Genomic DNA, 12,791 nt, shown 5'->3' on the forward strand with positions numbered 1-12,791 from the left:
TTGGATTTAAAATATATAAGTTCCTTATATATTTTGGATACTAGCCCCTTATCAGAAAGATGATTTGCAAATATTTTCTTTCATTTTGTAAGTTTGACTTTTCATTTTGTTGATAATTTCTTTGCTGTGCAGAAACTTTTTCATTTGATGTACTTCCACTTACTGGTTTTGTTTTTGTTGCTTGTGCTTTTGGTGCCATATCCTCCCCCAAAATCATTGCCAAGACTGATTTGAGCTCTTTCCCTATGCTTTCTTCTAGGAATTTTTCAGTTTGTCTTACATTTAAGTCCTTAATCCACTTCAGGCCAACTTTTGTGTGTGACGGTAAGATAGGGATCCAATTTCATTCTTTTGCATGTGAATATCCAGTTTTTCAACAACACATTAAAGAGACAGTTGTTTCCCCTGTGAGTATTCTTGGCTCCCTTGCCAAATATTACTTGACCAAAAACTGTATATATATATATTTTTTTATCCTCACCCGAGGACATTTTTCCATTTTTTTGTTCAGGTAGAGTAGGAGGGAGAGAGAGGAACAGAGAGAGAGAGAGAAACATCGATGTGAAAGGAACACATCGAGTGGCTGCCACCCGCACAACCAACCAGGGCTGGGGACAAACTGCAACTGAGGTACGCGCCCTTAGCGGGAACCGAACCCGGGTCTCTCCGGACCGCAGGCCGACGCTCTAACCGCTGAGCCAAACCGGCCAGGTCAAAAACTATATTTTTTTAATGTGGGTTTTGGTTAGAAAAGTTTGAAAGCCAGTGGTCATGTTGGGGAGAGTCTTTAGAAAAAAATGATATTAAATTTGCAAATAAGGTAAAACAGAGTACAGCATGTCCTTTCAATGTCATACTAGAGCAATGTTTAAGAGGACTAAAGCTGCCCTGGCTGGTTTGGCTCAGCGGTTAGAGCGTCGGCCTGCAGTTCAGAGTCCTGGGTTTGGTTCCCGCTAAGGGTACGTACCTCGGTTGCAGTTTGTCCCCGGTCCCAGTTGGGGACATGTAGGTGGCAACCACTTGATGTGTCTCTCTTACATCAATGTTTCTCTCTCTTCCTCCTGCTCTATCTGAAGACAAATGCAAAATGTCCTGCGATGATGAAAATATTCTTTATCCCTGCTGTACAATATATTAGCTACTAGCTACATGTAACAATTCAATACTTGAAATGTTGCTAGTATGACTGAGGAACAGAATTTTTAAGTTTATTTAATTTAATTAGTTAAAATTAAATGTAAATGGCCAAAACCAGAGAAATGTATCTATGTCCATTACAAAAGAAAATTTCAAAAGTTATGGTTTGATTGCCTTGTAGAATTTTAACCAGTTTTGTATCTAGCCTAACAATTTTATTCTAACATTGTTTTCTTGAAATGCCTACAAACACCCAGTTCCTCAAAATCTTTTTTTTTTTAATCCTCACCCGAGGACATTTTTCCATTTTTTGTTCAGATAGAGTGGGAGGGAGAGAGAGGAAGAGAGAGAGAGAAACATCAATGTGAAAGGGATGCATCGAGTGGCCACCACCGCACGACCCAGCCAGGGCCGGGGACAAACTGCAATCAAGGCATGCGCCCTTAGCGGGAACCGAACCCTGGTCTCTCTGAACCGCAGGCCTATGCTCCAACCGCTGAGCCAAACCAGCCAGGGCTCAAATTGTTATTTAAACCAGCTTTGTGATCTCACTGGCTACCTCAATGAATTAGGTAAAATTTTTGACATGTATCCATCCATATCAGTCATGTTTTTAACGTTTTGAAAATCATGTCAACAAAAGAATGAGCGTGTTTCTACAACTGTAAATTGGGAGTATTAATAATTTCTCCAGGGGTATTAAGATTAAATTAGATAACCACATAAATCACATAGTACATTATCTGGCACTAGAGGTGTTTAATAAATTGTAGCTATTATTACTAATGAGAGAATGGTCAACACTTTCAAATGCTGGTAAGTTTGAATAAGATAAAGAGTGAAAAATGATCTATAATTGGATCCCTAATTAGGAAGTTATTGGTGACTTTAGCAAGAACGGCCTCAAAGGAGTAGGGACAGAATGTGCTGAGAAATGACTGGGAGGTGAGCGAAGAAGGGACAGCTAGTCCTTTCAGAAAGCTTGAAGTGAATGGAAGAGAGGTGATTCAATGCAATAATCATGAGAGCTTGTTTTAGATTGAGAAGACATGAATATTTTTGTACCCTGAGGGGAGAACATGGGTGATGAAGGCTGAAGATAATGAAGAGGGGATGGTTTAGAACAGGATCGACAGCAAGAAAGACAGACTGGAAAGCCACGGAAGACACAGAGTAGTTAATACATGAAGAAAAAGGAGCAGAGGAAAACGTAAAGTCCGTATTTATCCACTTCTAATGAGAGTAGGTCTGATGTGGAGGGAATTGACGAAAGAAAAGTTTGACGCACAGTTTACATCCCAGAATGCCCTGATAGCAAAAAAAAAAAAAAGACCTCAGCAGATTTTTCTCAGCCTAAATGGACCATGTATAGGCAAATTCAAAGTAAAGCAGGAACTTCCAAACCTTTACCTTAATGGGGATGGAGAGGGGAGCCTAGAGAAGAAGGGATGTCATAAGTACAGTCTTGGGAACATAAACATTGGATCACTAAGGCCTGAACAACTGCTGAAATCACGTACAAATTCTGTGGTACATAAATTTGGGTTAACGTGCATTTCAGAGACAGAATTAAGAGACCCCAAACAATTGCAACCCCCGCCCCAAGCCCTGCCAATCATTCCATCTCGGTCTCTTGATTGGTCAGGGCCATGCAAACGTTCTGGATTAGACATGCTAATTTGAACATTGATTGGCATGATAAAGAATTCATGTCTATCCAGTGATTGGCCGACCTGTCTAGGCTCTGGCCAATCCTGTAAGGGGCGGACTGGTTAAGCGTCAGGTTTCTCCGAGCTGCTTTTCTTGGACGTGCTTACTGGTCGTTGAGCAAGTGCTGCTTTTCTCTCTTCTCTCCGGCCCTAACACAGTGTCTGATGGAGCTCTCTTACCAGACCCTAAAAGTCACGCATCAGGCCCGAGAAGCGGTAAGAAAAGCAAATACAAAAAAGAACCGTACCAGGAACTCGCCTCTTGTTGCCAGCCGATTTGTGTCTCCGGTTGCTATGGCGACAGAGCACCCCCCCCCTTCCCGCCCGCGTGGCGCAAGCGCACGGAGGGCCTCTAGGTCCCATTGGTCAAGTCCGGGGACCGGGCTTGAGGTTATCACATGATGTTGATAGCATGGGTGTGGGACCTGGCGGGTGTGGGAAGGACAACGGGTTTGATGAAAGGAAAGGCAGAGCCGGTTAGTGACTGAGGAAATGGGATGTGGAGGGGGAGGTATTGTTAGACAGTCTGAGTCTTGATAGGTGAGTGGGTTTGGGGAGTGTGACATGAGAGTTGGGATACTGGATTCTGGTCCTGATTCACTACTGCAAGGCCGAGGGACTTTAGGAATTCCCCTTTCGGGCTTTAAGTTACCCTGTTTGGAAGTAAGGTAATTGGACTGCACTCCTTTTCACACGAAGATTACATAAACTTTGCTTTATGTACAATGGTTACCTGATGTGTGTATCTGCTAACTAGCCAGCAATACTTTTCACAGCAACGAACATGAATTGAGGACATACTCTATGTCAGCCACTGGGGAAGTAAAAACAATGCCTGGGAGGTAGGGGGAGGATAAATAAATTAAAGTAATACTGCTATCTGGGCTCCACCTCCAGAGAGTACGATTTACTGGTTTGGGATGGAGCCTGTGTATTGATATTTTTTTGAAAGCTCAGCAGGTGATTACAATGTGTAGCCAAGGTTATGAACCACTGCGCTAGTGTATCCCACTTTTAAAACAAACACCAGTAATATTAAAAATATATAACTTTCTGTTTGACCTCACATTCCCCCTCCCCTCACCACACACACACACACACACACACACACACACACAAAACAACATCAATAACAACTTCTCTTTCCCTCCAGCTTCTAGAGAGAGTTGGCTACACTTTCTGTTGCTACTTTCTCATCTTTGGATTGTGCTTAAAAGCCCACTCCAAGCTGAGCTTGAATTACCTGCATCAGAACCTTTTAGGCTGGCTTTTAATAAAGCAGATTCCTGGACCTCACTGAGACTTACTGAATCAGAAGCACTCTGTGATGGGATCTTGAAAATTGCACTGTAAACACACAATCCAGATTTGAAAATCACTTCCCTAAATGGTCTCATCCATTCTTGTGACTTCCAATGATATTTATATGCCAACAATTCCCCAAACTAACTCTAGACTGGACTTTGTTGCTGAGCCCCAAACTCATGTGGTGTCTTAAAAGATGGAATACAGAGAGGACAATGAATCAACTAATTACCTGACAATCTAGTGGGGTATCTCAAGTATCTGCATCTTAATTTGTTCAATACCTAACTTTTAACCTTCCTGTCTAATATTTGTAGGTTTCTTTTCCAGTCTTCCTCCATCTGGGAATGTGAAATCACCATCCACCCAATTGCTCAAACCAGAATTATGGGAGTCATTCTTAGCTGTTTCATCCTCTTAGTCCCTCCCCTCTGTCCTCTCCATAAGGAAGACATGAGCAAATTTTATTGATCCTACTTCTATAATGAGTCTTTAATCATCTGTATCTCTACAGCCACCATCTTGATCTAAGCAACCGTAGTGAACCACTTGAATAGCTTCTTAACTCTTCCCCCCGTTGGTTTTTGCCTCCCTCCAGTTCATTCTTCACCCAATAGTCAGAGTGATCTTAAAATTATGTCACTCTTTGGCTGGGATCTTTATACTGGCTTTCCATTACACTTGGGATAAAAACTCCAAATCTTGACATGGCCCGCAGAGCACTGGAATGATACAGCCTAAGTTCCACATCCAGCCTCTTCCTCACTGCTTTCCACTTTGGCTTCCACTCCTCCAGGCACGTTCTCACTGATCTGCCATGTCTCTGAACTCCATACTCTGTACCATACAAGTTGGTATTTAATTGTGATTCATTTATATTATTATCTGTTTCCTGCCTGTAACATAGCCTCTCAAACAGAGTTTATGTAAAAACCGGCAGAGACCCAGTTTTATTTCTTGTTTTATTCCCTAGATGGTGCTGAGAGCAATATTTAGGTATGCTTATTGATTTGATGGCTTCATCTCTCGGGATCTAAATGCAAGGAGTTGTGCTGATTAGGGGTCTGAGAAGGAAATAAGGTGGAGATGGGTGTGGTGAACTGTTGTAAAGAGGATCTGGTGTCCACAGGGATTTTGCTCATCTACGTCATCTACTGTGTTAGGATTTTCAGAGTACTTCCTTTTTATTTGGTTAATTTTTATTGTTGTTTCAAATTAATTATTTACATATGTATGTAGTATTTTTTCCATTTGATTTTTATTTTTAACAAAGTAATGTCACTCATAGTTAAAACTTATAATAGTTCTACAAAATTAAAAAAATAATCTCCTGCTTCACCACACCCTGTCCTCAGGTGTTGCTCCTAAGAAATAACCACTTACACCTTTTTTGGCAGCTTCTTCAAAATAACAAGTTTATACTTTTGAATTTTGATTTTTCATTCTCTAATGTAATCTACTTGCTTTTATGGAAAATGAGCATTTGGTTTTCTTCCATCTACTTCACTCTTTCTCCTTCTTCTACCATCAGCCCATAATTTCCTTTCCCCATTCTCCCAGGACCGTTCTATCACAATTTGGGGTTAAGTAAATATTCAGTATTTATATTAATCTGAACATGTAAGTATTATTCAGAGCTGAGCCATATTGTACACTACGGTTATGTGTGTGTGTGCATTTTTAATTTTATTTAACTTTTGGGGCAGGATTCAGTGATATCTTTTTTTAAATCCTTACCTGAGGATATTTTTCCATTTATCTTCAGATAGAGTGGGAGGGAGAGAGAGGGAGAAAGAGAAACATCGACATGAGAGGGACACATCTACTGTTTGCCTCCTGCACCACCCGACCGGGGCCGGGGATGAACCGCAACCAAGGTACGTGCCCTTGACTGGAATTGAACCCGTGACTCATTGGTCTGTGGGTCAAGGCTCTAATCGCTGAGCCAAACCGGCCAGGGCTCAATCATATCTTAACTAACACCTTATTCTTTGGTTTAGTTTTCTATATATGTGATGCCACTTTCTTCCTATACTTTCTGAAAGAACTGTAAAACTTCTCTCCATATGGTGAAGCTCACCAGAAGCTTCTCAGTTCCATTATTTTTTTCTTATAGACATTCTTTCTGGTCTTGCCCTATGTATCTCTTGTGTCTGGCTGTTCCTGAATCATATTCTTTTATAATAAACCTGTGATCCAGTAAGTAAACAGAAAAAAATAAACAAAACATGGTACTGGTGTTTTGAGATACCCATAAATGGGAGCATCAACACTGTTAATTATCCTTAGGAAATGCCTCTTCTCTTGGTTTTCATACTATAGTCTCCTAGTGTTCTACTTTACTTCTTGGCCTCCTTGATGAGCTTCTTTTTCTCTGCCCCTTAAATTCTTGTTCTTTAGGATCCGAATTTGTGGTCAGCCTGCTGTCCAAACTTGATAAAGTGCCCTCCTTAATGCCATGAGTAGAGATTACCACACCACCTTCATCCTAGGCAATGACAATGGAATTTTTCCTTGTTGGTTCCTTCCCCCACCCAAGTTGACTCTGGCAAGTTTCTTTTTTGACTAGTGAACTGATCGTGCTTTTGAAGCTTTCTCAGTCTTTAATGTACACACTAAACACTGGGATGTTTTGAAAATTCAGATTCTGATCCAGTAGTTATGGGGTGGGGTGGGTATCATAAGCTCCCTTATAATAATACTACTGCTGCTGCTGATCTTGGCGTGCAAAAATCTGGGAATGAAGAATTTTCTCCTATTCCACTTTAAATTTAGTGTTTAATTAAAATAAGGCTGTATTCAACCTGAAAAACTTCTGCCACTTTCTTTTTTCCAGCTTGTACGTTCTTACGTGTGCTAAGGGCAAGAAAACTCTGAGGAACAATTGCTTTGGTGTTTTAATTTGGCCACACAATCATAACAAACAAACAATAATTGGTATCAATGCACAAGAATGGTTTTGGGAAAGCCATAATTGATCCACACATACATGTGTACACACAAAATAATCCTGAAACAAAGTTACTTTCATTTATGCTCATGTGCCATTATATATACTTTTCAAAAGTTGGGACTGCTGTGTGAGACTTTTGTATTAAAAATGTCTATTATAAACATTAATTAATTAGATGGTTGACTAGGTCTTTAAATGTGTTGTTAAATGCCTTAGCTTTTATTAATTGCATGGGCTCCTAAAAGAACAACAGAGTAATTGAAAATTTAATTACATCAATGTTTTTCTTCAAAGAACTAAGGCTTATTAAACTTTAAATGTTTGAACATTTAAGCATCTATTGAAATACCAATAGCTATAAACAATGTGCAGTTCTAAATACTAATTAAACAAACTCTAAATCACCATAAAGCTAAGCTGAATTTTAAGTAACTCTTAGGTTTTAAGTGCTTTGCTCTTACATAAGGAAAATTAACCACTTCAGTACTGACCACGGCTGCAGCCTTGTGGGCATCTTTTAAAATGCTGCGGCTGCTGTTAAACCACATTCTTCCTGTACCTGGACCAAGAAAGGCAGACTGATAGACAACCTGGACCACTTTGCTATTGTCACATTGCTACTCTTGCAGACTTGTTTTTATTTTGTTTTTTAACTACTAAATGAGAATATATAGATATGAGTTTGTATATTTGATGTTTTGGGTTAAAAACATTCTTTCTCTCTTTTGTAAAAATAACATTAGATTTATTTATTTTTATTTATTTATTTTTTTATCTTCACCCAAGGACATTTTTCTTGTTCATATAGAGTGGGAGGGAGAGAGAGAGAGAGAGAAATTTTTCCACCCACATGACCCAACCAGGGCCGGGGACAAACTGCAACTGAGGTACGTGCCCTTAGTGAGAACCGAACCCAGGTCTCTCCGGACCGCAGGCCAATGCTCTAACCGCTGAGCCAAACAGGCCTGGGCTCATTCGGTTTATTTTTAAATAAAAAATATATCTCGAAAACATTTTAAAAGATTGATACAGCTTTCTGCTTTAAAATGTGATAAAGTGGCTGGCGCCAGACGAGTGTCCCTGCTGTATGCAGCTAGAAAACTGGACTAAATGTATGAATGATCTGTTTTCAGACATTGGACAATGTGATCATGAGAGAAGGCCTTCGGCCTGGAAGCCGTTACTGGGTTCTGGCACACAAGGGAGTCTCTAAGCAGAGCACAGGGCATGAGACAGAGAGTAGAGTTTAGGAAAACTCAGGTGGTTAGAACTGGGAGGGAAGAAGACCAGAGAGAAGGGAGCTTTGCAAACAGATTGCTTCACAATTCTGAGTGTTTGGCTGAATACTGAACTGTGCATATATACAGTGAAGATGAATGAGTCTTAGGGAAAGACCAATTACTATAGGCTCAGCAACCACTGGAGACACATTTGAATTCCAAATAACCTGAGTGGAAAAATCTGTGGAACAGCATTTAGAGATTCCAGGAAGGCTATGCATTAGCCCTAGAATAAAGGTTACTTTAGATATATCTTTCCTAACAAAGCTTAAAAATAAGCCTGGATAGGACCAGACTTACCTGCAAATAACTAAACTCTCTGCCAAAACTCAACGCACTGAAAAAGAAGACAGTAAAATTCAGACTTTCACAAAGACTGGCATTCAATTAAAAAAAATTATTAGCAGTCACAAGAAACATAAAAATATGACAAAACCAGCATGAAAATCAAGTCAACACATTCAAGCTCATTTCAATAGGACTACTGATGCTTTTAAATTTATTTTCGATGTCAATTCAGTATGTTGTTTTCTTGAAATTTTTCCATCTCATCTAAAATTTCTAATTTATTGGCATAATTGTTCATAATATCCTGTTACTTTTATACAAATATATACAGGATCTGTAACCATCTAACCTTTTTATCCTTGACGTTGGTTATTTGTGTCTTCTTTTTTTCCTTCATCAGTCTTGCCAATGATTAGTCAATTTTGTTTGTCTTTTCAAAGAACCAACTTTTGTTTTGTTGATCCTGTCTATTAGAAGTTTGATTTCTATTTCACTTTTACATTCTTAAAATTACTATTTCTTTTCTTCTACTTTCCTTGGGTTTATTTTATTATTTTTTTCCTGATTTCTTAAGATGGTTGCTTCGCTCATTAATGTTTTTACCTTTTTTCTCTTCTAACAAATACAGCTAAGGATTTAAATTTCCCTCTAATCACTGCTTTGCTTGCTTCCCGTGTTTTAATATGTAGCATTTTCATTTAAAAATTTTTTCTTCAATTCTAAATATTTTAAAATCTCTATTGGGATTTTTCCCTGACCCATAAGTATTTAGAAATATATTACTTGCATGTAGGAAATCTATTGATATCTTTTTGATGCTGTTTTCTAGTTTAATTGCATTGTATTCACACAATAATATTTTAAGTGATTTCAGTCCTTTGACATTTGTTGAGAATTGTTTTATGGGTCATTGTATGGTTACGTTTATTTTGTTGTTCAAATCTTCTGTATCTCACTGATATTTTTTTTAATCAATTACTGAGGAAGGCATCTAAAATTCTTTCACTGTGATTTTATATGTGGATAGATAGATAGATAGATAGATAGAGCGAGCCTATTTCTTCTTTTGCTTCTGTTAATTTTTTGCTTTATTTATTTTGATGCCATGTTATTAGGTACATAGAAATTCAGGATTGCTATCTTCAATTAATTTGTGTGCTTGATGTGAGATGGGGGTTAAGCTTCATTTTGGGGGAGGGATAATCTAGTTGCTTTAGTACCTTTGATAAAAATTTGAAGTACATAGGCAACTTTGTAAAAAAAATCAAATTACCATATATTTGTAGGCCTATTTCTGAAATTTCTGTTCTGTTCCACTGATATATTTGTCTGTCTACATGCCAACATCAAACAGTTTTAATCATTATGGCTTTATGTTAAGCCTTATAAATTGATAGTGTAAATCCTCTGACTTAGCTCTTTTTTCAGTGCTCTCTTGGCTATTATAAATTTTTACATAAATTTCAGAATCAGGTTTTCAGTTTATTGAAAAAGGCCTGCTGAGCTTTTGATGAGACTGCACTAAATCTATAGATCAATTTGCAGGAGAATTAACATCTTAACAATATTGATTTTCCCAATCATAAACATTGTATCTTCTTTAATTTCTTTTAGCTATATTTTTGTCATAGCTTGCTAGGGCTGCCATAACAAAATACCAGACTGAGTGGCTTAAACAACAGTTATTTTCTTACAGTTCCGGAAGATACAAGTCCAAGCCCAAGGTGTCGGCATGTTTGATTTCTCCTGAGGTTCTCTCCTCAGTTTACAGATGGCCACTTTCTTGCTGTGTTGTCAGCCACGTGGTCTTCCTGTACTGGAGAGCATCCCTGGTGCCTCTTTGTGTGTCCAAGTTTCCTCTTCCTATAAGGACACCAGGCATATTAGGGCCCCCTCTCACAGTCTCATTTTAACTTAATCACTTTCTAAAAGTCCTACCTCCAAATATAGTCACATTCTAAAGTATTCAGGGTTAGGCCCAGCCAGTGTGGCTCAGTGGTTGAGCGTTGATCCATGCACCAAGAGGTCGCCGGTTCGATTCCCGGTCAGGACCATGCCCAGGTTGTGGGCCAAATCCTCAGTGGGGGGCACACAGGAGCTGGCTAATTGATGTTCTCTTTCATCAGTGTTTTTATCTTTCTCTCCCTCTTCCTTCCTCTCTCTCTAAAATCAATAAAGAAAAAAAAAAGTATTCAGGGTTAAGGTTTCAATGTATGAATTGGGGAAGGGGAAACAATTCAGACCATAAAAAAGTCTTAAACAATTCTTGTTAAATTTGTTCCTATTTGATTTTTATATGCGATTGTAAATGGTATTCGTTAAAATAGTTTTTCTAAATTCTGTGTCTGATAGTTCCAACATCTTGAGTCCCATGGATGTTTTGATTGTCATAATTACTGATGTTTCTCATTATGTTGTTCTTATCTTAGACTGTGCAGGGCAGTGTAGTTTTTAGAAATAATTTGAGATGAAGGATGATGTTATCTTTCCGTGTACGTGATTTAGGTTTGTTTCTGCCTTGTGTCTGCAGAGGGTTACAAGTAATCCAAGAACATCTCAATCTAATTTCAGAAACTGAGATTTTTTTTTCCGGGCCATGTAGAGAATGGGAAATTGAGCTAGGGCAACTTAACTTCTCTTCTGTCCTTATTCCTAGGACTGAGCCCTTCATAGGTTTTACCTATGGTCCCCTATCTTGCTGGGTCCTGGACTTCAGCTTTTGTACCTGTAGCACCTTGAGGTTTTCTTTCTTTTTAAAAAATGTTTTTGTTCTTATTTTTTTGTTAATTATCACCTGAGAATATTTTCCCATTGATTTTAGATAGAGTGGAGAAAGAGAAACATCAATGTGAGAGAGAGACACATCAGTTGGTTGCCTCCCGCAGGACCCCGACTGGGGCTGGGGATCAAGCCTGTAACCCAGGTACCTGCTCTTGACCAGGAATCAAACTGAGATCCTTTGGTCCACGGGCTGATGCTCTAACCCCTGAGCTGAGCCAGCCAGGGCACCCCTTGAGGTTTTTAAATAAACTGCTCAGCCTCTGAGAAGAAGGCAAATGTCCTTGGGGGACAGTGGCTCTAAATGTCACGATCATGTGTGTGCATTAATGAATATACACACACAAAACACACAAGTATATCTGCAGGATAAAAATCCTGTAATTGAAATTGCTATATCAAAGAGATTGTATATGTGTGCGTTTGACATATACGTATACACAATTGAACCATAGTACATATCCATACATCCTTCTGAATCCTTTTCTGTAAGTGTGTATATACACAGAAGTACACACACTCTCCAGGCAGGAAGGCAGTGGCCGTGGCACATAGATCCACAAGTACAACTCCTAGAAACTCCAGGGGTCAGTTGTCTTAACATTGTCTATTGAGTTGAGCAGTCTGTATTTCCCTACTGGTTCTGTTTTTATTTATTTTTTATCCTCACCTGAGGACATTTTTGCATTTATCTTAAGATAGAGCCAGAGGGAGAGAGGGAGGAAGAGAGATAGAGAAACATGGACGTGAGAGAGACACATGGAGTGGTCTCCACCCACACAACCCCAACAGGGGCCAGGGATGAACCGAGGTACGTGCCTTTAGCAGAACCAACCAGGACTCTCTGGTCCGCCAGCTATGCTCCAGCCAAACCGGCCAGACTGGCCAGGGCTGGTTCTGTTTTTTTTTCTTCTTTTTTTTAAATCCTCACCTGAGGACATTTTTGGACTTTTTTTTTGTTTTTTTTTTTGGTTTTTGTTCAGATAGAGAGGAAGGGAGGGAGGGAGGGAGAGAGAGAGAAACACTGATGTGAAAGGGACCCATCGCATCGAGTGGTTGCCACCCACACGACCCAACCAGGGCCGGGGACAAACTGCAACCAAGGCACGTGCCCTTAGCGGGAACCGAACCCAGGTCTCTCTGGACCGCAGGCCGATGCTCTAACTGCTGAGCAAAACTGGCCAGGGCCTGGTTCTGGGTTTCAGAGATATCCTAAGTTTTGGAATTTATCAGATCTAAGAATTCCTGACAGTAATGATTATGATCAATATTCTCAGTGGTATACGTTGGCAGTTCACATAATGCATGGGTAGTTACAGACTCATAAATCAACTTGAAATA

The 12,791-nt window shown here is 39.4% G+C and overlaps 1 protein-coding gene across 1 annotated transcript in view; it reads left to right on the forward strand.

Moving 5' to 3' along the window:
• The first annotated feature begins 2,321 nt into the window (after positions 1-2,321).
• Positions 2,322-12,791, forward strand: part of KATNAL2 (katanin catalytic subunit A1 like 2) — a 68,450-nt gene continuing 57,980 nt past the window's right edge. The window contains 2 exon segments of the mRNA XM_036245166.1: positions 2,322-2,383; positions 2,993-3,062. Coding sequence (XP_036101059.1) covers positions 2,322-2,383; positions 2,993-3,062 — 132 coding nt within the window.

The sequence above is a fragment of the Molossus molossus genome, unplaced genomic scaffold (assembly GCF_014108415.1).
Source record: "Molossus molossus isolate mMolMol1 unplaced genomic scaffold, mMolMol1.p scaffold_m16_p_6, whole genome shotgun sequence".
NCBI lineage: Eukaryota > Metazoa > Chordata > Mammalia > Chiroptera > Molossidae > Molossus > Molossus molossus.